The sequence below is a fragment of the Harpia harpyja genome, chromosome 9, assembly GCF_026419915.1.
Source record: "Harpia harpyja isolate bHarHar1 chromosome 9, bHarHar1 primary haplotype, whole genome shotgun sequence".
NCBI lineage: Eukaryota > Metazoa > Chordata > Aves > Accipitriformes > Accipitridae > Harpia > Harpia harpyja.
In genome coordinates, this window is record NC_068948.1 from 42,025,165 (window position 1) to 42,049,366 (window position 24,202).

The window sequence follows — 24,202 nt, forward strand, 5'->3', positions numbered from 1 at the left end:
CTCAAGATCTTCATTCCACAGACCCTGTACCCTAGAGAGCAACTCCTCCTCTGTCTGGGCAAAGCAGAAACCTTCTTTTCTCTACTTTTCTCTCCGTCCAGGCAGTAACCCCTTCCTTTGTGTTAAGGTTCAACATCTGCTTGTTCCTGTTAGAGAGAGAGCTCCAAGCTCTGTGCTTCCCCCCCCAACACACATGCAGCAGAAAGCTTTCCCAGCTTCTCCTTTCTTTGTTATCTTATTGCATGGATGCTATTTCCTGTGTTTATTTTTCTTGTCTGGCTTGCTGGCCTGGAGGGTCTCACCTGCTGGAAAACTGCCATTACTTCTCCATCTGCAACATTGACCAAGGATTAGCAAAAAAATAGCCTTAGGTCACTTCTAGTTTCCTTAGGATGCCTGACTACCAGCAGAGGCCAAAGGCCACAGATGCTGAGAGAGAGCAGGTTCCGGTGCATCTTACCTGGAAGCTGACATCAGCAGATGCATCTCTTTAGGAAGCAGAACAGGGACACGTGTTTTACAGCACTGGGATTCATCCGGCATAGAGCAAACACAGCCACCTGGAAAACACCAAGTTCATGGCTACGTCCACAAGGACCTCCATTCAGAGAGGGCGAACGTGTCTGTGCAGCAGACAGAGCGCAGCCTCTTCCAAGACCTGACTGACACGCAGGCTTCAGCATTCAGTGTCAGCTACATGTCACTGACATCCTGACCCCAGGATGCAGCCTCATGCTTTTGACGGGAAGAAAGCATTAAACTCTCCCTGGGAGGATCGTGTGTCCCACACAGCGCTTCCAAATCAAATGCTGATCGAAAGATCCTCCTGCAAGGGAATCGGAGACTGCTGTTAGCATACAGAGAGCACATCCCTCCCTCCAGCCACACAGTGAAAATCTACAGGAACGTTGTAGCTACAGTTCTTCTGAAAATCCAGGTAGTGCTGAACCATGGAAAGGGACAGAGAGCCCCTGCATCCTGGATAAATTTCTTGTGCATCCCCGGTCTGGCATACGGCGGGAAAGGAGGGATCATCTGCAGATGTAGAACCTAGGATGGGAGGGAACTTGCATGGGAAGCCAGTGCTCAGAGAAAGCAAGCTATAAAGGTTTCTGATTAAAAGCCTTGATTCCCAAGCGTTGGCTCAATCCATAAGGAATAGGGGATCTTGGGTTTAATTTAGTTGCAGATGAATGTTACATGGGTTAGTTCTGCAGAATGGAAGGCCTCAGTGCAAGTTACGAGACATTACTGTATATTTCCTCTGGAAGGAAATCAAAATGCTATTTCTCATGAATTCAGAAAGGACGCAGCTGTAGAATAAGCAGCTGACTCTCAGCTTTAGCTGTGGCATTGAGTTACCAATGGTGGGAGAAAAGACTATTTCTGTTTTTCTAATGCAACCTTTAGCATTTTGATCCTTCTGGAATTAGAGGAGGATCTTGAGGAGGGTCTGAGATTTTTTTGTCTCCACCCTATTCTGTTAGTGCTTTTGGCATGAATATAAAGAAAGGCAGGAAACACTTGGAATACTGGACTGCTCCCAAATGGCAGGCACCTCAGAAACAAGGCAGCCAGTTGTCCTTTACTTTAAGGTGCTGAGTGCTCATGTAGCCCAGCACCCCAGTGCCAACGCCGGGTGCGGTCCTCTTGAGACTCTGCCTTTGAATCAGCCATAATCTTTGTGAATTAACTGCAGCTCTCCCCTTGTAGCCTCTCTGGGACTGGGAACGCAAACATTAGCCCTCTTCTCCCCAGTGTCTTTTGGCTCTGCAGAATAACTTCACAATCTGATGTGTTACCATTACAGAACAGCTTCAATTTAGCAGCACATGATTCCCAGCTGTCTGCAAAGGAGCCCTGTATATCACAGCCCCTGCTGCCACAGCTAGCTCAGAAAACCTGACTGTGATTGCTCACAATCATGGTTAACAGAGGAGATGGTATGGCAGGGATTCACCCGGCAGCAGGCAAAGTCTCAAAGCTACCATTCCTGTCACCTGCAAAATTGGCCACATCCTCTGGATGATGGAACTGTTTAATATCGCAGGATCCAGTGTGCATGGCAGGGCTGCTCAAAAGACATTAATACAGGAAGCAATACTCTTCAATGCTGAATTAAATCCCTGATGGGTTAAACAGTAATGTGAAAGGATGGGAGTCCTCTTTGCCCCAAGATTCACACCGCTGCAAAGAGCATTCTTCCTTTGCAAGACAGTTCTTCTCTTTTTATGGCCCAGTGGTAAAAGGCTCTATCAGCATGGATTCAAAATGACCTTCATCCAGCCTGGATCAGCATGGTCAGAGATGCCAGGTCCAGTGCACCTGCCCTGCAGAAGGCTTCAGCATCTGCCACTGTTCAGCCCTTCAGCACACCTCCAAAATAGGAACTTGGCAAACAAAGCTAACAGAGTGCATTGCTAAGCAGAACATTCTGCCGAGTCCCAACACCAGGACTGCATGTTATAGGGCACTTGCCAATTCCTGAGTCAACTTTATTTATTATACACTAGAAAGGTCATGACGAATCTCAAAAGATAAAATCTGTGTCTGTCAAGCCACCTTCCTTATTTTCATTGGCCCAGACCCTCATGTTCCACACCAACAATAACAGGACATGGGTTCAAGAGGCACCATGAGTGCAAGCTTACCCTGAGACGGCCCAGGCTTGTTTTGCATTCTTCGTAGAACTGATCCAGGCTGCTCAATTCTCTTTATTAGGACTCTTCTTTTCTTTTCCCTGGATGCAATCACCACACTGCACAAGAGCCTTGCATCCCTGGGAACCCCAAAGCGCAGGCAGAAGCTGTCACAGCCCAGATGATGCCAAATGCCCTAATGATGCAGCTGCAAGTTCTCCAGCAAGATGAAGTATCTTCTGAGATATGCTTAACTCCCATTTAGAAGTAATATCCTGGACTCATACCAGCCCCAAAGACATCCCCATGACCTCATCAACAGCTGAGGCAGCAAGATACCCCATGCACATGGATTTTCTTCACTGTCATTATGAGCCATTATCTAATCTCCTTGCCTTAGGTAAGGCAAAAAATTGGAGCTGCCTAGGGCTCTGGGTAAATCCTTGGCAAACAAAGCCTGAGTGATTGCAGCTCCAGTGCTGTCAGTGTCCAAGCCAGCAGGTTTAAAGACTGCCCTGGGCTCTGTAGAAGTTGCACTCACCTCTCTGGATTGCAGCTGGACACTCCTAAAAACCACAGTCCCAGGTTTGGAGTTCAGTGCAACAGGCTCAGGCCACACAGTATGGATCTGCACTCCAAATAACCTCATCTTTACACAGTTTATTCTGAAGTTGCAGATTAAAAGCTCTTATCCCAGTCCTCGCCTTTCACTTGCTGAAAAATCACCATGCTACTCTCAGACCCAAACTTGGCTTAGATCATTTTCTTTGACGTGTTGCAAGGACTCCAGTTCTTGAAATCAGTTTCTGATTTTCTGAGATCTGGGTAGTACTGCAGGATCTCAGCAGTGACTACTGCAGTCACACAGCAGAGAAATGACAGTGCTTGTAAGAGTGTCACATCTTCCAGCCAAAAACCCTCCAACAGTCCCATCCACTGGGTAATTTCTGAGGAAACATCTCCAATATTCAGAAGTGTCCCCCTTTCTTCTCAGAACAGCACTGAAGAGGAGATTGGGAAGTCAGGGAGGAATACAGCTCCACTTACTATTCAGCGAGACTCCAACCTGCAGTGAGTTGCATCATCTAACCTGCTTATCTGCGGGATCAGAGGTGGACTCCTCCCAGGATCACTCTGAGCTGACAGAAGTCCTTCTCCCTCCCCTGAATGAACATACGGGAAATCTCACTCCTCACTTGGTCACTTCAGTCAAATGCAAGACAGTGGGACTCTTTCCTGTGAAAGTAAATTGTGAGGTCCACAGGGCCTCAGACAAGGTGCTCAGAGCTTTTAACTCCCCAAAACTTCTCCTCGAAACACACGATGGTCAAGAGCACAGCAGGCACTTGTATGTACTATTCTTAGCAGCAAAGGCTTCCTGTTTGGGGGCAGAAGTGACAAGGAAGATCCTGCTGCTTTAAATACTGTGAAAGGCTTTTTAGCCAAAAACATTATCCACCCACTACTAGGGAAAACACCATCCTCTGCAGCCCCATCCTACTTCACCATTCAGAAATGTCATCAGTTCCCCAGTGCTGCATTAATATTAAACTATTGAGCTATATTATCCTCAGACAGCTCTTAGTCTACAGCAAAAGCCCTGCAAAGTCTAGTTTCTCTGGGTGACTAAGCCAAGGTGTGGATCTCTGAGCAGAGGTTTCCAGATCAGGCCAATTGTGTTAAACTGGGAGCTCTCGCTGTTCTTTCAAGTACTCGCTTTCTTCCCAGGGCCAGGTACGGCCATTGTTCCCCCCGGGCTCCTGCAGACACCCATTGTTCCTCCGAGCTCCTGGCCTTTGATGCTGCGGAACAAAACGCACAGTGTTTGTGAAAGGAGGGAAAAATCAAAAAGCTTTTCAATTACACAGTTGGTTGAACAGCTCAGGCACAGCTGGCCCCAGAGCACCAGGGTGCCAGCACCTCTCCACAAACTGGGGCCTCCAGCCAGGCCTCTAGCCCAGCTCCAAAGTGAACCAAAAGAGGGAATGACCAGTAGTTGATGGTTATCTGGTGAACTTTCACTTCATCACTACCCGATTCCAAATGCTCCTGGATTGTACAGACAATCACTACCGTCCTCATACACGCATTTAGTAGCTGCCAGCTGGAAAAAGCTGGAAATTATTCCCGCTTCATCCTGTCAGCATTGCTCAGAATTGGCTTGAGTGACACCACAGCAGCATCTAGATTTACTGCCTCCATTTCCAGACTAATTTGGCTGACACCAGGCTGGAGCTAGCTCAGCCCGAGTGGCATTGGCAGAACGGGACAGAGGTCTGAAATTGTGATGGTCTTACAAGGAGGTCTGAGGTGCAGCGGCAGGGCCACGTGGAAGGAGAGCCAGCAAGCTGGGATTCTCCAGTCACAGCTGGCAAAGGTGTTTCATGGTCCAGTTATGGACCCTTCGGGTCCTGCTGTGTAACACAACGTTCCTGACACTGCAGTGGTTTGGGCAAATACAATGCTCTACCTTGTGTTCGGTACACAGCTGTAAACGTTTTCTCTCATTGCCAAGACGACAGATCCCAGGATGTCAGAGATGTGAGGGGTCTTTCTAGTCCATCTGGGTCTGTCACCTGAGTCCACGCTAATATCTTCTGCAAAAGAATAGGCAGCACCAGGGAGAGAGCTCTCCGGAAGGATCTATCTATGGAAAAAGCTAATAAAATAATAAGAAAACACTTGCACAAAAAAGGGCCAGCCAGCCGGATCTTCCTGGGACAAAGGCACTCACACTCTCTTTTACAAATATATTTTATTATTTTAATGCTTATTAAGAAATGTAACCAAGACAGACTCAGCAGCACCAGCGGCTCCTCACTGCCCAGCAGTCTGATGACTTCACAGATATGAAAACTTCACAGATTCAAAAAAACCTTTGGTCAACGCACTTTAAATACATTTGCATGCACAGACTCTCCCACCCCCTTCCCTCCCCTCCCACTGGTAACTGACAAACAGAGGGAAAACAACAACTATATTCATAAAACATTTAAATTAAAAGAGTAATTGTTTTATAGTGACAGCGTGTGCAGCAGGGTGTTCATAGTGTCTTGGTTTGCAGACCACAGAGACAACCGCTCCACAGGACAGGGGGCAGGAACACCAGCTCATGAAACAGAGCGGGGGAAGCAAAGGATGTCCTCAGATCGACAGATTCCAGTCTTCATTTTAACACATCCTTGTGTGAACAGTCCCAGCAGACAAATAAGACAGTGAGTTACACACAACATGCCCCAGTTTTGGGATTCTTAGTCTGTCAGGTTAGTCATCTCTCATGCAAATGAGGAACTGGTGTGGTTTTAGTTACTCTTGATGTGTTTTACCGTAAAGAAGGCCAAAAGCTCAGGGCTAGAAAGAAAAAACTCTCCGGTATGACTCAGTGCAGTTTGATGCCCAAAACAAATTGGGAGAGAACTGACTATTAGGCAGCTAAACTTAGCAAACACCACTAGAGAGTATTCTACAGTTTTAATGCATCGCAGCACTGTTGCTGCATGCTTGTCCTTCCCACATAACACAGCTGGATTGATTTGGTTTTAGGTAGGGCTCATGGTCACAAAGCAGAAGGGCTTTTGTTACACCTGGACACGCTCATGAAATGAGACAATGTATGTGAAAAGGAGATAATCCGTAAGAACCATTTCTACCTCAGTCACATATAGACCATATGAAGTCAACCCTCCGCACACATCAGACAAAGTTTCCCCTCCGCAGTGACCCCAGGAGAGCTGTAAGACTGTACATCCTTTCCAGAGTCCTTCCTCAGCAAGTCACACCTTGGTCTCATGCCAGCACCATCTGTGCAATCCCCAGCACCTCCCAGCACATTCCTGCTCCCCTGAAATCCTCCCCAAGACCTACCCTACAAATATTCCTTCACCACCAAGATTTCCCATCTAACCCTAACCCTCCAGCCTCTCCCACACCTTAGAGACATTTTTATATCCACCAGCATCCCTTGGAGCCTCTTTTCAAAGAATGATCAAAGATTCAGACTACTCCATGTAACTCCCAAGTCCATCTGCACAATAAGCTTCCTACCACCAATGGGGATCAGTGGCAAACCCTTTGTCTACAGTAACCCCAGCTGTCCCACCACGCCAAACGGCTTCTCTGTTCAAGAGCTGCAGTTCAAGCTTGCACAGAGCTTTGAAATACTACTGATCCAAAAGAAACTCTGCAGAACAACGCTGTAAGTGCATTTATTTGCACACACAAAAAGCAGTGCCTTATTGGAGAGAGGGCCCTAAGACAAACTCTTGATAAAATTACTCCTGGCAACTGATCAAACTTTACTTTCTCCAAAACCCTATAAAGCAAATAAACCCTGGAGCCTAAGAGTCTCCAGGGAATGGTGAAATTCCTGGAATGCCCTCACGCCAAAGGAGGCACCACATCTCTCTATGGGTCTTCAGCCATTTTTAGTAAGAAGTTCCAGTTCAATGAAATCAGTCTCTTCTCACCTCAGCTCTTACTCTCTGGACCTACTGCACCTTGGATTCCCAAGGAGGTCTTCTCCAGCCTCTCCTGATGGTCACCTCATTCTTTCCTTTGTCTTGGTACCATCTTTGTTTATCCAGAACAGCTACATTTCATCAGCTAAAAATTCTCCAGCTGGAAGGAAAATGGGGATGTGAGTGGGGAGGTCAGGAAAAAATCATTTAACTTTCGCTTTGCTAATGATCCCTGCCCTATGCAGTTTGGAAGACAGGTACTTTTCTCAGGAATGGAAAGTGCTGCCAGGAGGTGGAAAGAGCACATTTCATTGATGGGACTCCACAGCTGCACTTTTAAAAAAAAAAAAAAAAAAAAAAAAAAAGGTGCACAAGCCTTGAAGTCATGATCCCTAGGAAACAAGAAATAAGAAGTCCAAAATTCTGTTCAAAAGGCTCATGCTTCCCCCCAACAACTGCTTCAGAAACATCTTCTGAAGGTCCATCTCAGACATATGTTTGCCAGAAGGCACACAGCATGTGGTGCAATTGCCATCCCTTCCTTCCTGTGACTACAGACTTCCAATTCTATATAAAACACGCTGCGTCCTTACCCCCACTGCACTTCCTCCTGCACACATCCCCTGGCCCCTTCACACACCCTTTTCATTTCAAATCTGGATCACGAATACTGAAAGGGACTGGACACATTTGGGGGGCATCTCAAACAGCAACAGAAAAGCTAATTTCAAGACATCTGGAAACTCAGTAAGGTCAGATGGCAATCTGGTTGGGCAGGAAAGTTTTCCAGAGGGACAATCTGAAGTTTGTCGCATCAACATAGATCAACTTGATTCTTGTGGCAACCAAGCAAGAGGCTGCCATAACTGAGTGTGAAGAAGCTCAGGATACAATAGAAAGCAACCAACCCACATCAGCTGTTGAAAGTCTGATGCAACGTGGCACAAAACATCCCTTTACAATGGCAACTAAAGCTCAATAGGAGACACTTCGGTACTCGCGTGTGTTCCAGCACATGAGCGATCCTGGTATTTTCCCACACTTCCTTCCCTGCTCTGCTTCTTTGTGGACCTAATTGTTATTGACATGAATGCCGGATGTAATCTTGTGTTATTCTTAGAAACATTTCAGCTCCCAACTGAGGCCTGAAGAGATCAGACCCCCATTTTCCTGACTGAGTTCCTCTGCCACTGTTACAGGAGGTCAGAGGAGCCACCTACAGAAATATTCCATCAAGAAAGATCAAGAGTAACAAGATCCCAAGTCACCCTACAGAGGAACTACCTACGACGTCAGTTACAGAGAAATGGCTTAGTGTTTGTTAATGGTACTGGAGTGATAATCCACTCCTCTGACGTTAGACTACGTGGAAGAGCCGTGCCAAGAAAGCAGCAATTCAATTAAACTCTGATGTCTATTGTTCTACAAGCTTGCCTGTCTTTCTGCTAAGGATTGTGGTGGCAACCACATCTTTTTATCCATCTCACAGTAAGCTTTGTGCTAGCTTGGAGCAGTTACATACTCGAACACGTTCAGCATTATAAACTACTCCCCACCTTCACATAGGGAGACTGGCAGGAAGAAAATTCTCCTCAAATAAAACTGACTTTTCATTTTAATAGTTCACAATATTTAAAATAAACATGGAATAAGAACATACAAACCTAACCTGCTCTTCCTCAAATATCAAAATCCAGTTCCCCTTTCCTTTCTGAAAATGAAATTATTTGGCTTCTGAAATGTTAGTGGACAGACACAAAGAAAAGCCAGGTTTGGGGGATGATATTTCTGATGTTTTCAGCTAGGGAATAAGCTTCAGATCCCTGGAATTACCAGACTTTTGGTTTTCCAGTAGGACCATTACTGCCTGTCTCTCCAGAAGGCTAGTGGTGTTGGACATGGATTGTTTGTCTGGAAAAAAAAAAACCCAGACAATCTTTCAGTAGAATTCAAGCTGATGTGGCATTCTGCTGTCCTTGAGCTACCAGGCTTCATAAGTGATACAGAAAATTATGAAACTGCTGTGAAACACCTCTACAACAAACCACATCAGTGCATACACTTGCTGCAGCACAGATTTGCCTGTTCTCTTACACAGACAGACTACTGCAGTTTCTAAGCTGATTTCCACTACTACTGACACCTTTCAGCTTCTCAGAGTAGGAGCATCTTCTAACCAGACAGACCCAGCTCTGTTGGCCTCTGCACTGCAGGGACAAATCAGGCTTCACAGTAAAGCACATCAGGAAAAAAATGAAATCACAGGAGAAAAGATGTTTAAATAGAGCTTATTGAAATTCCAAAAGTAAGTGTTGGGTAGTGTGTGTGTGTTCCTCCCTATCCCAAGAAAGAAGAAAAAAATCCCACAAGCCTTTTGAGCGAGGACAAAAATGACCAAAATACGGAAAATTAGCTCCCCTCGCACACATATGGGGCCATGGAAAGAATTTGCATTCTAGGAGCTCAGGAGGACAAGCACAGAGACGGGGGAAAAAGCAGACGGTGTCCACCAGCCTACAGACAGCTCACATGCCCGACAGCTCTTTACAACACCTCAGGGCACGACTGCCCCTCTGACACAGACCACAACCTGGCCTGCTTGTCTACTATCTGCAGCACCAAGTCCCGCTAACAGCCCTTTTGCTACGGAAAACCCATATTACAGACTGTTTTCACTATTTGTTAGACGAAGTTGAGAGCTATGAGGTTATATTTGCCTTGTGCATCTGGAACACTGAGCGCTCAGGGAATGGATATGAGTTCTTGCCCATTTTTATAACTTAACATTAAGTAATCTTATCAAGACAAGAAAAAAAACCATTTGAGCAACCTCTTGCAGTATAAGCTTTAAAAACATGAACTGAAAGACAAAATGCCATGGTTGAAGGTATCCAAAGTTCCCATCAGGTAAATTCCTTCCCTGTCCAAGCAGTTGCTGGCATCCTTCCTGACCAACAGATGTTGCTACCCCCCTTCTGTTTGTTGCAGGGCCAAAGTACTAAAAGGCCCCTTCCCTGTTGCTCTTTGCAGTTCAGCGAATACTTCCAGCCATGCTTTTATTTCTGTTGGTAAAGACAGCAAAACCGACACGCAACCACAGACACACAGTACAGCGTAATGTCATGATATGCCCTGCATCAGCAGGGTCTCCCAGTGCTGAACTTGGAATGCCATCTTTGACCTTGGCACTGCTCTTGCTGACAGGTCATTGATGGCTCACGTGTCCCTCCTTCCTTAGTCCGTTTCAATGGTCTCTTGGCTTTTCTCCAGTCTAGTATTTAGGATCATCCCAACAGTCCTGGGCAGGGCCCCCTTTCTCCACAGCGATCTGAACACACACCTCTCCCCCCACCCCCCAACCTCCCTTTCTGCCACAGCAGAGGTCACCAATGGAAAAAAAATAATTCTACCAGGAAGACCTTGAAAGTCTCATCAGGAAACATCAGCTGCTGCGAAGGCAGCTCTTTCCAGATCTGAGTAAGACACCTGGGCATCAATTAGCTCTTCACTGTGAAGCTCCCTGTTCACGCATGCATCTGAGAGAATCCCATTTTTGCAGGAATGTGGGAGGTGCCCATTTGTCTCCACGTCCAGAGCATTTCCATTCTGGTGCCATTCCAAGCCAGCTTTGCATTTGTTTAAGTCCTGCTTTTCAGGATCCCTGTGGATCTCTCCATTGGTGTATACTTCTAACGCATACTCACTGATTCGTATGCTGGCGTTCTCTGCGTCCCCACCGTGAGTGGAAGTCCTAGAGCTGGCCGTTCCTGCCTTGAATGGCTCCTTCCGGCCCAGGATATGCTGGCTGATGATTTTACGGAAGGTGTATCGGAACTCCCTGATTCGGTAGGCATAAATTAGAGGATTTACAACCGAGTTGGCATGAGACAGGATGATAGCCAGATACATCAGCCAGAGGGGAGCATGGGCACAATTTGGGCAAAAAAGGGTAAAGCAGTTAATAATATGTAGTGGAAGCCAGCAGACTGCAAACAACCCAACAATGATGGCTAAAGACTTAGCTGCATGGACTTCCTTCTGCAAAGTGGAGCGAGAACGTTCCCCGTGTACCATCTTGTTCTCCATCTGCTTGAGCTGTCGCCGGGCTGCCATGAAGATTTTCAAGTAGATACCGAACATGAGGAGGAGGGGCAAGAGCACACAGGCAAAGAAGTTGTAGTAGACCATGTACTCCATGGTGACCACAGCCTCAAAGAGACATGCCACCATACTGTTGCTGCAGTTGATGGGAGAGGACTTATTGGAACCCAGCTCTTCGATCTGGGAGCGATTGTGCCACCCTAGCATTGGTGTCAAGCCGATAATGAAAGATAATACCCAGCAGATGGCAATGATACCTTTAGCTCGAGAGCCAGTCACCAAGCCATTGTACCTATAAAGCAGAGAAAATGGGAATTACATCAGTATCATTCAACAAGCCCGACACCCAAGCAACTTCCCAATGGCCCAATGGCCCAGAAGACAGAAGACAGCAAGAAAGGCGTCTGCTTCTCAGAGGGACCTTTGAATCGCCGTGCAGAACTCGCACGGCACAGCACAGCGGGGACCATGGTGACATTGTATGCCACAAATTTCCCTCCCTTTCCTTTAGGCAGTGAATAGGTGACAGAAAAGCAGGGAAATTAATACAGTTTTCATCCGTGTTCCTTCGCTCCACCAGCCCTATTGGTCATGCACATCGATCTTGCAGCCTGGAGAATCAACGGCACTGCTCTGACCCTTGGTGATGAAGACCACCGTGGCTCTCCCGCTGAAGGCTAAGGCAGTTTCTCCTTTCTGGCAAAGGAGCAGTCTTGTAGCATGGAATTGCTAGGTCTGTCTTACAGTAGATCTGTAAGCCAAATAGCACAAACGAACTCGCAGACACAGTGCCATCGGCCCCGTGTCCACGTTCAGGTGTGCTCCAGGGAAATTCTGCTGACTCAATTGCAGAAGCCAGGCTGGCATTGCCTTACACAGCACCTCACTCTGCTCCTCCACAATGGCACTTTCAATGGCACCAACCTTCCTTCAATAACTGAGACTAGTCAGCAGTTTTCCTCACCAGCCCAGCTAAGCTGACCCCATGTCTTTCTCAGAAAGGAGGAATTAAGCTGAGGACAGTGCTCTGACTACAGGTGTGCTGTGGGCTGCACTGCACACACCAAAGGGGACTTCAGTGGTGGAGGTATTGATATGCCTGGCTGAAGCAAGTGCTCTTAGCAGTAAATTCTCCAAGATCTGTTGAAAGAGACAATAAGCAACATGGTAAGAATCTGACAGCGCAGCCAGGGACCTTGCTTTGTTTGAAATATCGGCCAGTTCCCAAGGCCTCACAGGTTATTGCGAGTCCTGAGCTGACTCCACCAGTTCTTCTCTCTGAAAATGTAAATCAGGGCAACAGTTTAACATTTCAATGCAATTTCCTTCCCTTGGTAATGCTTAGCATGGAAAGTAGATGGCCGGATTCCCACATCGTCCAGCGTGGGTCCCACACTGTACTTGACCCCATGTGTCTGCGATCAGACAACAGTAGCGCTGGGCTCCCAGTGTTTACCCAATGGTCCTTCTCCCTCTGTCCCCAGAATTCTCTCAGCAAACAAACATAAAAAAAAAAAATAATCCAACAAGCCATAGAAATCTTTCCATCTCTCAATGAAATAGTTACTCCCACAGGTTCATGCTCCCATCCCAATGCAAGTTCAAGACAGGGGAGGAGAAAGGCTGCTTTTGCCGGGCACAGTTACAGAAGGAGATCCTGCACGTGCTTTAAATACCTGCTGATGGGCCTTGGAAAAAACCTGGCTCCACACAAGACCCGGCAGGCTTGAGTCTCCCTTCCTCAGTTGCATTTCAAAATCAGAAAAGAGGGAGTGAGGGAGGGAGTCAACCACACAAATTCCCAGTACCCAAAATACACTGAAATCCTCCTTCCAGAAATAAGGGAGGGATTCAGCTGATTCTGAGAGATAAAAAGGTTTCTCCAGCAAGTAGTGGATCCTGCTCAATGCTTAGGGGATGCTAAGGGCACAGCATGGATGGTAGCAGGGAGCTGCTCACATTCAGACCTCATCAACACACCAAAACAGTATCTGAGCTTTGAAAAGTATACTCAGGGAGCAAGAGATTGGCTGAAGGCACTTGAAGCTTGGAAAAATAAAAGACAAACAAAAAAACCCTCAAAACCCCGCAGCCCTGGAATTGGCTACATCTTGTCATAGGAATTTTGAAATTGTGCAGCTGTTATCCCACGACTAGAGATGTCCCTTCCCTTCCACTAAAAATATATTCATTACTGCTCCAGGCAACCACCCCCCTACTTCTCCCTCCCTCTAACCCTCTGGGGATTCCCATGCAACAAACTTTACAAGGCTTAGAAACAGCACTTAACCCAAGCAGCCGCCTGCTTTCCGGCTGCAGTGTATTGTGCTGGCAGTAGCAATTATCAACTCATCAGTGAGTGCATTTCCGTAACGCCTTGGTCGGTATCTCCAAGGGTTAAGAGAGAAAGCTCACAGCATCTCGTGACATAGTGTGTGGCACTATGTTGGCCAGGTACCCACTGAGAAGTGTTCATTCGCTTGGGAGAGCTTAATTTCTAGGATCCACATGAGACACCTCTGGCTGACTTGGCTGAAGTAGGGTTATTGTCCAAGCGGACTTTCCTGGACTCGTTCCTTTTGTCCACTCAGAGATGTCACCAGGCTGGCATCAAAGAGTTTGTGCACCTGTCTAGGCATCCTTCTAGGCTCACAGCAGCCAGGCCAAAGCTGCTCTCTGTATCCCTAGTGCTGTACAGCTCTACATGGTAAGTTCAGGGCTTCCAGGAAGCATCACACACACTGTGAGTTGCTGGCACCTACGCAGCAGACACAGCCTGCTGAAAGGAGGTGGTCACACCTACAGCCCATGTTCTGCATAGCTGGCGGGTGACTTTGTACCATGTCTGATGTGTCCAGACAGCACTGGATTGTCTGTGCAAAAGCAGTTCTCGTGCTTCCTGGAAATACTGGACTTGCTACACAAACAACGACTTCTACTCGTGAAATTCCAGACACGAAGAACATTAGCACAGAGCATAGGGACGCTCACGGTGGAGTTGTGTATGGGGATAGGGTCACCTGACTCCTCTAGAACACAAAATCCACTTTTGCAAACACAGGGAAACGTGGATGTTTTCCCCAAAATAATTTCACCTGCCCTGCTGCTCTCCCAGCCATCAGGCTGGCAAACTGACTCCAGGAGAACAGCTGCCCTTGGTGACTGCACAACTCATCTGTGCTGCCTAGAGTAACTTGGCTGAAGATGTGACACTTCTGAGTCCTTGGCCTAAGCTCTGTGTCACCGAGACAATGATTCCTGCACAAAGTGTAGTACCTCACCAGTCTGATTCATAAACTATCAAGCTGGGTGGAAGACAGAGCTGGTATAAGAACTACAGCATCCTCAGGTAGAAGTTAAAAATCTTTCCATGCATTGCATGATATGTAGCTGGACTAACGCATCGTCACAGCATCCAACCAGCCTGCTGCTTGTCTTCCAAACTCACCTCTGGTTGACAGCACTGCACATCTTGGCCAGATGGCTCTGCCATGCACGGAGCACATTTCAGCCACCTTTACAGCACCACACCAGAAAGCCCGTGCTCAGCGCTGGGGGCACTGGGCTTTGATCTGAATTCCAGCAGTGCTCAATGATTTTTAACAAATCCCTACAAAACACTGTTCACTGAACACATCCACTCAACAGTCTCCACCTCAGGCAGCTGCAGTCATAGGAGGCAAGACAAAAGGAGGATATTCTATCCCTATTACATGTATCTGGAAATGAGAAACACTGACAATCCCAGATCATGCAGGAAATCTTGTGGCAGAGCAAGAAGCGAAACCCAGGCCTTCTCATGCACCATCTAAAAAACCCTTTCCCAGAACTCTCAGTCAAGAAACTTTCTCCCCTATTACCAGGTGCTAACTGATACTAGTGCTTGTCTATGCTACGGAGACAGGGTAGGTGGGATGCCACAGGTGGGCGCAGGGCTCTAAACAGCAGAGGCAATACAGGTGGACAGGCACCGTTCTTTTCCTCGTGGCACGATCAGCTTCCAGACTAAAACCTTGGTAACAGCAAGTTCCACTGCAGCCCATGAAGCCATAGACAACTGGCACTGCTTTCAAAGCCATGCCCATGCTTGTTCAAAGGAGGAAGTGAATTATCCTTCTTTCATATTAGGCTGAAACTGCCCATAATCTATTTGACACAAACATGAGCGCATGTAGGAAACGCTCATCATAAAGTCAAAAGGTTTATGGTGAGCTGGGAAAGAAATAAGTCCGGATATGGCTCAAACTGACATTAAATCCCTGATTCACCAATTCAGATGCTCGTATATGAGCATTTGAGAAGGCAACCCTAGAGAATTAAAGCAACTGCTGACACAGACTGTTCTCAGCACAAAGGCCCCTTCCATGTCCTATACTTTATTCAGGGTTTGTGTTCATCTCCCCTGTTCTTCCTGCCCCAGACTTTGAGAAGCCAGTTCTTCATGTCCAGCTCCCCTAGCCTCTGGCAGAAAAGCATCCCAATGCAACCTCAGAGCTGCAGTTTCAATCACCGCTACATGGGATCAATCTGTCCCAATGTTCCAGACATCAGTGAGCTGCACCTTAGTAAAGCTTTCCCAGAGAAGCATCCCAGTAGCTCAGGCAGTCATCTCCAAAGCAACTTTCATCAGAGGAAAAGGTCTGCACTTCAGCAAGTTACTGTAGTTGGCACTGTTTGACCTGCGTAAGTGTTTTTGCCACAGGTGAATACCTGAATTCAGCGCACAGAGCAAGCAGTAACCTGAGAAAACTTTTCCGTTTGGCTGCAGGAAGAAAAATTTCTCCTCTCTTTCCAGTGCATCAGAGCTACCTGCCCTTCACCATGGGAGTATCTTTACCACAAATGCCTGCACAAGAACACGTGGCTGGGCACCGTGCCTGCGGAGCATTTGCTGGCACCAAAGAGCCTGGAAAGCAGCAATTGTTCTTGGCCCATGACTTCATCCTGGAGCTCAGACTCCCAGTGAGTTTTGTTTAGAACACCCAGGGGTTTTGTATCAGCGAGTGTAGGTTTTCAGGTACCTGCGATGTTAGAGACACAGTTCGGATTTTATCCTAGACCAAACAATGGCTCCGACTCACTTCCTTAGGAGTACTTTATTGCCACTTGCAGAGTGTTACATTTGTATAAAACCTGGCAGAATTCAGCAAAGTGGTTGAGAACTTTTGGAAAGTTTATCAAATTCTATACAATATTTTAATAATTTGAAAGGTAGAACCCATAAGATGTTCACAAATTAGTTTTTATGTATTTTTAAATTTTACCTATAGATGTCTTTCCTCACTGCAATTTTTTGGGGGAGGGTCTTTTATCCACAGAAAAATCATTCCAAAGATAACTCTGATGATGTACTGAGGTGTCCAAAACCAAGCAGTATCAGAAATCCCGCTCTTCTGCCTCCTTAATACTGATAGCTTATTTGTGTGGGAACACACATCCACATATGTATCCATTGAGACATGTGGTTACCTTCCTTAGGACAAATCAGACATGAAACAGTTAAAAAGAAAAAGAATAAGAAAAAATAGGTTTGGCTCTTTTCAGTTTCGCTAGAGTGAAGGAAGTCTGATTTATTCTTTTTTTAAGAGCATTCATTTAATGAATATTAGGAATGCCTGGTGTTACCTTTCTTGTTCTCTGAGGAGGAGAGAAGAGGCTTTCCCAGGCATTAAAGCATGGGGTAAAAACATTGCGTCTTTAGTGGCAGAACTTTCCTTCCAATGGTTTGACACGTTTTTGAGACAACCAGATATTAGAAAAAGAAAAAAATGAGGATGTGAGCAGTCTGAATCATACCACATTTCCCTCTTCAGCTAATCAGCTTTCACTTTCTCAGCATGTCTGAGGCTATAAATCTAATGCTTATTCATCCATAAATTCTTAAGGGGAAACACAATTGACAAGTTCTTCGCTCCTACTGTAAAAGGACAAACCAGCAGAGGACAAGGAGGGGGAGGAACCCATGGATCTACCTGTGGGTTCTGCACCCAATCAACTCCACTGTTCTGGGGTGGAAGAGGGTGTGCTCTGTTTTTTCAAAAACAAAATAGCGAAACTGGTACCGTGCCCAGCACTGATGAAGTCTGATTTTTCTAAAAGACTCTTTACCTTGGCTATTCCAGGAAATTAAATTTTCAAGACAATATAGTTACAGTGATACCCCCCAAAATGGGCAGAAATCCAGATTTTTAAAATCCTTTTCCTGGCAAGTCATCCTCTAGCAAGAAGAGCGCTTAAACTGTCAGCAAAAGTCTTCAGAGTTAGCTCATGAGAGATGAATTAAAGACATCAGCCCTTCTCAAAATCATTTGAGGCAAGCTCCCGAGGGCTACTCTACAGATGTTTCTTTACCATTTATTATTATTTTGGTTTATAAACTGAAACCATCTATATGTAGAACTGTGGAAAAGCGGAGACAGTCCAATTTATAGGTAACTAAAATCAATAGAGTTTTCTCTGCAATGGAATGCAATAGTTATTCCTTACAGCTACATCAAAAGGAGAGGCTGTAACAGGTATGACTATAGGTTTGGAAACCAACAATTAACGGTAACGTTACAGCAGCACAAGGTTCCTGAGGCAAGGCTTCAGGAAAGACTGTGCTGCACTGGTCCACATGAAAAGGTAATCTCCGCAGCTCTAGGGAAAATAATGCTTTCTGGTTTTGAATGGGAGGTTTGTGTTAATTGACATAAGTGCTGGATGACCAAAGTATTCACAAGAGACAAAACTAAATTGCACAGGTCAACACAAGTGATTTTAGCTCAACAGGAGCGAGGATGTCCAAAAACTCAAACTTGAGAGCACAACAATCAGAAATGTGTTCCATTTTTGCAGCCACATTTGTTATTCAGGATAGGAAGCAAGTCTCTCCATTCCTGAGAGTGTGCTGCATCCTCCTAAGGACAAGGTGGGAAGGAAGGAGACTCCTACACTTTGCCTGCACTGGCCTCTCCTGGGGCTTCCTCTACATCTTTTTGAGCTTACTGAATGACTTGGAAGCATTGTCACACAGCATTCAAACCCAGCCCACAAAACACAATGCTGTTTCACACCCACGGTCAGATATATCCCGTCAGAACAACATGCTTCTGGAAAACTGAACTGAGTGGCAGCCCCTGCACATGTGGCAAAACTTCCCCTCGTCTCACACCAGCCTCCCTGGTTGCACACAAAGTAGCAGCTAGTCATATTCAGCTTTCAAGCTCTAATACTGAAACATCCTTTTCTTCCTTTAAACTCCAGAATAGAGACCACAGAATAACCATCTTCAGGTCTGGGTCAGGACAAGCCTCTGCCTTGATCTAATATATGCTTTGCTTCCAGAGGCAGTGCCTAAACTAGTCCGAAACTTCCTAAGGCCCATTTCTTCATAGCCTGCTGCTTCTCCTCCCTTCACATTTAATGGACCCCCAAGATAAAACCCCCATCCACACTCTCCACAACCCTGCTGCTACAGCTGCAGCGTCCCCCATTCTCCCCATGGGGAGGGAGACAAGTTGACCTCACTCCCTTTTCTGCCCTCCACCATGTATTGCTTTAGCTCCACTTTCCCACAGCGATCCTTCTGGTGCTGTTGGCGGCAGCTCAGAGCACAGGTTATTGAGGTTACCGCACGATCCTGTCTAAATATGGAATGGCAGCTCCCAGGCAGCGCCGTTGTGATGCCATGGGTATACACCGTATGAGGACAGAGAAGAATTGGAAAAAGCAGCAACCAGAAAATCCAGCAGCCAAGGCAAGCCTTCAAGACCTAGAAAAGTTTTTTTCAAATTAGAAGATAAAAAGTGCTGATCCTCGTTTAACTTTTCCTTCCTCGATTCATCTCCAGATCTGTTGTTTTTACTGATGTTCATCCCTCACCACCCTAGCTCCCCTCTGTCCCCCCAGCCCAACCCGTGCTTACCTGAGGGGTATGCGGATCGCAATGATTCTGTCAATGGCAATAGCAAGGAGGCTGAAGATCGAACTCTGAGTCAAGACCAGGACGAAGCAGGCGATGAAAAGGCAGCCATAGAAGAAGGCACAGAAGCCAGTGCTGATGGTGATGGCAAAGGGGATTGCCAGCACGCCCACGGCAATGTCAGCAGCAGCCAGGGACACCACAAAATAGTTGGTGACGTTCTGCAAGTTGCTATTCAGATAGACTGCCCAGCAGACCAGGATGTTCCCCAGGATGGCCAGCACTGCAATGACCAGTTCCAGGATGATGTAAGCTATGTCTGAGAGGAAGTCTTCTTTCCCATGTACTAGCATGGTGAGAACGACCAGGCCAATGTGAGAACGTGCCAGAAAAGCTCAGCGTTCATATCTGCAGAGCACTGAACAGCCAAGACACCTCAAAGCTGTCCGGGGTCTGAAGAGCACTCAGCTGCCAGCCGGTGAAGGTTGCTCACACGCACCCTTTTTTCCCCATAGCTGTTCAAGATCTTTACAGTAGCAGGTGTCAAGAAAAAAAAAAAAAACAACAGGGCTTGCCAACTCCAGCAAAGTGGATTAACCAGATGCAGAATAATTCAAACTCCAGCAGACAAATGGACAGGAGAATATCTCACGTAGGCATACACTCCGCCCCAGGCCGCAAAGTCCAGCAGGCAACACAACACAGAAAGTGTATTGTATGGCAGCGTCACATCGGCTATGACTTTTTGTTTCCTGTTGACAATCATGCTGCTAGTCATGGCTTCCTGTCATGTACATACCTACTAGCAACATCCTCCAGTTCTCTTTTTCACCTTTTCCCACTAGGACTTGGGAAATAGTCTCTTCAGCTGAAGCAAGCATTCAACTTCTTCACTTGTAGTTTCCTTTAAGAAAAAAAAAACAAAACAAACACCAACCACATACGCTAAGTAATCAGCTCTACGGAGGAGATGGAAAACGCAAAATCTCATTAAAGTGGCACATTAAATTGATAACGGATATTAAACAGACCTAGAAGAATACATCATTGGCAAAAATCTCACATTTTGTCTATCCTGAAAGCTGCAGGGCCAAACCCAAGGTTCAGGAAGGCAGTATTTCACAGTGGTGATGAGAAACAAGGGATGTTTTGTTTTCGAGGCTACCAACTGAGCTGGCACTTTAGCAGCTGCTCAATAGTCTGCCCTGAAACACGAGACCCACTAATTACGCCTTGGCAAGTGCTGTGGCTGCACAGAGGAAAGGTGGAGGAGCCTTTTTACGTACACCTGTCTCCCTCTGATCACAAACACAAGACTTGAGCCATCACGTGCTGCCCACCCTCGTGTACTTTGCCACAAAAAAGTGCTGCACCAATACCCTGCTCTGCAATGACACGAACCTTCTTTCCTAAGGGGGTTATGTTGCTGGCATGTATGGTCACCACTCTGTTGCCATACCCAGTCTTTCCTTCAAGTGCACAGAATCTGGAACGTGATCAGCAGCAGGGAGAATAGTTTGAGGTATGTCAGACAGTGACATCTTTGAGGACTTTTCCGCTGAGTATGCATACTCTCTGCAAGGGTCTCTGCAACGCCATCATTTTTGTTCACGTAAATCTTTCTCCTACAAGCAAACCATTTATTCATTATACCTGCATTGTCCATAGTGTTTGTTGCATCCACAGATTCGGGTCAGCATCATTTTTCAACTACAATCAGCCAGAAACACACTGACCAAGATACACCTCTCCCAGAAACACACACATAGGCACAATGCCAACGTCATCTCTCAAGCACACACTCATGTTCCTGCGGGATCGTGCACACAAATCTGGGACTCAAGTTGGTGCCGCTTGCAAGGAAACATAGTCCCTACAGCTGCCATTTCATATGAACAGATACACATCATCTATATGCTTGCATGCCTCACACTAATCAGGTCACCTCGTACCTCTGCTTTCAGATACGGGCATTTCACCACAGTTGCAGCTAAAAATATAGCAATGGAGAATATAGTTCCCTGAGCTTTGTGCCACAGTCAAGAGAGAATTGTTTGCTGTCCTACCCTGTCAATTCTAGAGTGGGTTTTCAACTGTATTTAGCAAGCTTTAGCAGTAATATTTTCTCATTAATTTAAGAAAATGGCTACTTGAAATGTCAGAGGGCTGGGGGAGAGAGAGACACAGCACAAACTTATAAATCACTTGAGCTCAGTTTCAGATGCAACACGAGCCCCCAAAACAAAATATTTTTGGGACCCCATCCACAGGTGATCTGGTGTGGTCTAACCCAGCAGGGTTTCATGCCTTCACAGTTCACTCTGTTTTCAAGTCAGAAACCTAATTTCTCAGGATAAAATAAAAGGGTAAAGACAGTGATAACAAAAGAAAATACAATTAACTTGTGATTCACATCTGATCTCAGGAATATAATCTAATTTTAGACCTTTCATTGATTTAGAGCTCTATTGCTAATGCTGCATTTGAAAGGAAAGTGAATGATTCTTAGTGGTTTGGATGCGCTTCAAAAATCTAGCTTTCTCTCCACCTTCAGCAATCTTGTTTATGTGTTTTGTTTGGTTTGTGTGGAAGAAATCAACAGAAGAGATTAGTTTGTGATCTAGCTATTAAGAGGAAGATAAAGATCATCCATTTAATCTTTTCTGAAGAACAAAAAACCCCAAGAAGTTTCTATATTGTCTATCTTCTTTTAGCAAAAACTCCAGTTTTCCACTGACCTCCTAAAGATTGCTTTCTTGTATTTCAGGGATGTCAGTGACATGCTCCTACATCACTCTGCTAGCATCTCATTGTCCATTACAAATCCCAATAGGCTTGTTTCAAAGCAGTGATACTGAAAACTAACTCCCTCACCCCAGCCTGACTTCCAGGGAAGGCGATTAGAATTAATATAAGATAGAAATAAAGAAAATCTGGAAGGAGAGAAAACAGAAAGGGCAAGATGAAAAATAAGCAATGCTTTTGTGTGTGTGTGTGAGCAAGAAAGGGGAAAAAAAGACAGGAAAAAGTTGGTAGGAGAAAAAAAAAAAACAAGAAACAAGGGAAGCAGCAGGCAAAACAGGCCCCTAAGAGAAAGACAGTGTGTGTGCCTGTCAGAGGTACGACACACGGCTGCGCCTGAAGGCTCTGAAGGAGTGCGAGCTCCCGTGTCCCTTAGCATCACGGCAGCAGAGACGGTGACGGGGTAATACTCCGGCAATGGAGCAGGGAGCATACACCTCTCTGCTTCCTAACATGCTCACATGTTTCCATGCAGGTCAAGCTCATAACCAAACTCCCACGTCAGGACAAGTTTAGAAAAATTTAACAAATTACTGTGACATACCTGGACCAAAACTATGGCTATGTAAAACAAAGCCACCATAAACACCCCACAAGCTACTCTGAGATGAAGTCAAAGACTGAAGAAACCGCTTTTTGAAAGGAGCCAGCCTGAGAACTGGACACATTAATCCTGATGCTTTAGGATTTACTTAAAGTCCTGCTATGTTGCTCTTGCACCTCATATTCATACCACATACACCTCAGTGAAGAGGATCAAAGTGAAATTAATGGGATATTTTTCACCTTTTCAGAGCTTCCTTTAGTAGGATTATGAATCCACATTAATCCCAGATGCATTTTGTTTAACCTGACTCTTTTCAACGGCTCATCTCAAACTCGCTTTCCAACAGGACATGGAGGGAAGTAACAAACCTACACTGTGGAGGTCCCACACGTGCTAATAGCTCAGCACAAAGACAAAGCTGGAATTGCCTACAGCTCTGCATGTATCCTGAAAAAGCACAATGCTGAATCTGAAGTTTAAGGACCACATCACATACTGTTTTCTGACACAACAGAGCTTTTAACCTTCTACTTCAACTGTTTGTTTCATGGTCTGATGTTAAATTTGAATTTTTTATCTCTGGATTTGTTTATTCCCTTGCTTCCCAGTCCCCTTCACAAACAGTGGCCTGATTCTTCAACCTAAGCCCTAGCCATTTATTCCGAAGCAATCTGTGAGATGTTATGTCCAGAAGAGGACAACATGTCCTTCCACCCTCTGCTCTCAGATGGACCAGAAAACCCTTGGGAGAGTTCTGCAGAGCCAGCACATCTCAGAAGAGAAATGACCAGAGCTGAGCAGGTGTCCCAGCCACAACGAAACACTTTGCGTCTGCTTCAGCACCAGTGCTTCTGCAGTTGCCACTGACATTAGAAAAAGCAATTATTAGCCACACAACCCCAGCGCATCAGAGGCCTCACCTGCTACTTACAGAAGGTGCCACAACCCGGGAGGTTCCCACGTTCAACCCAAACTCACCCATCTCGCCTCATTCATCTCTTGCAGTGTCAGCCTGCTATAGCTTTCACCCAACATGATAACAAGTCTTTAATTGTACAAGTATTTGCAACTTGCTTTAAAACAAGAACAGGCTCAGTCTTTCTGCTCATATGGCTAGAAATTTACTGCACAGGGACAAAATGAAATACAGACCACCTAGAGCAGGAGACATATATCCAGAGGCAATGCAAAATTTATTATAGAATCATCTACTTCATGCAAGACCCAAAGGCTCAGCAACCAGGTCTGACAAGATAAAATTAATTAACAACCTGCTTTACTCACCTGGAAAGCGTATATTTAACATCTCAGGCCCTTGAGGGATCAATATTGCAAGCTTCTTGAAACTTAAGAAAAATAACCTGTACCACACACCCTGCTGGACAGCTACAATTAGTATTTCTTCTTAAGTCCATGTTTTATTTTGTTAATTGGATTAATTCCTTCTTGATACCCTGGGCTATGTTCCGGCCTTTCCCTCATTATTAAATAAACCTTTTTTGCCACTCACAGACCTGTAAAGCTGTTGCTCTGTTCATTTTTAGTGACTTGGAACACTCTGTTCTCTCTCATATTTCAGCCCCAATGAAAAACTGCTCCTTGAAAATTCAATAAAGCATCTGAACAGCACGTTCCCATGAAGCAGTTCACCACTGGAGCCTAAGCAAGCTTTTGTTTGGCATCTCCAGTCGGCTTTGGACTAAGGTGTTGCCCCTTCTCTCTCCCGAGTGCCAAAAGCATCGAGGTGAGCCCT

At 45.8% G+C, this 24,202-nt stretch overlaps 1 protein-coding gene across 8 annotated transcripts in view; it reads right to left on the minus strand.

Moving 5' to 3' along the window:
- ADORA2A (adenosine A2a receptor) overlaps positions 1-24,202 on the minus strand; it is a 53,487-nt gene that overhangs the window by 17,411 nt on the left and 11,874 nt on the right. The window contains exons 2-5 of one of the 8 annotated variants that reach the window (XR_008236763.1): positions 20,502-20,725; positions 19,104-20,004; positions 668-826; positions 461-560 (exon numbers count right to left, since the gene is read on the minus strand). Coding sequence is in view for 6 of the 8 variants with exons in the window: in XM_052797817.1 (XP_052653777.1) it covers positions 10,529-11,489; positions 19,104-19,453 (1,311 nt within the window). In the remaining 2 variants the exon portion in view is untranslated. Of the gene's footprint in view, positions 1-460; positions 827-5,377; positions 11,490-11,512; positions 12,476-19,103; positions 20,005-20,501; positions 20,726-24,202 lie in introns of those variants that run through there. The other 7 variants (XM_052797817.1, XM_052797816.1, XR_008236762.1 and 4 more) reach the window with 7 other exon arrangements.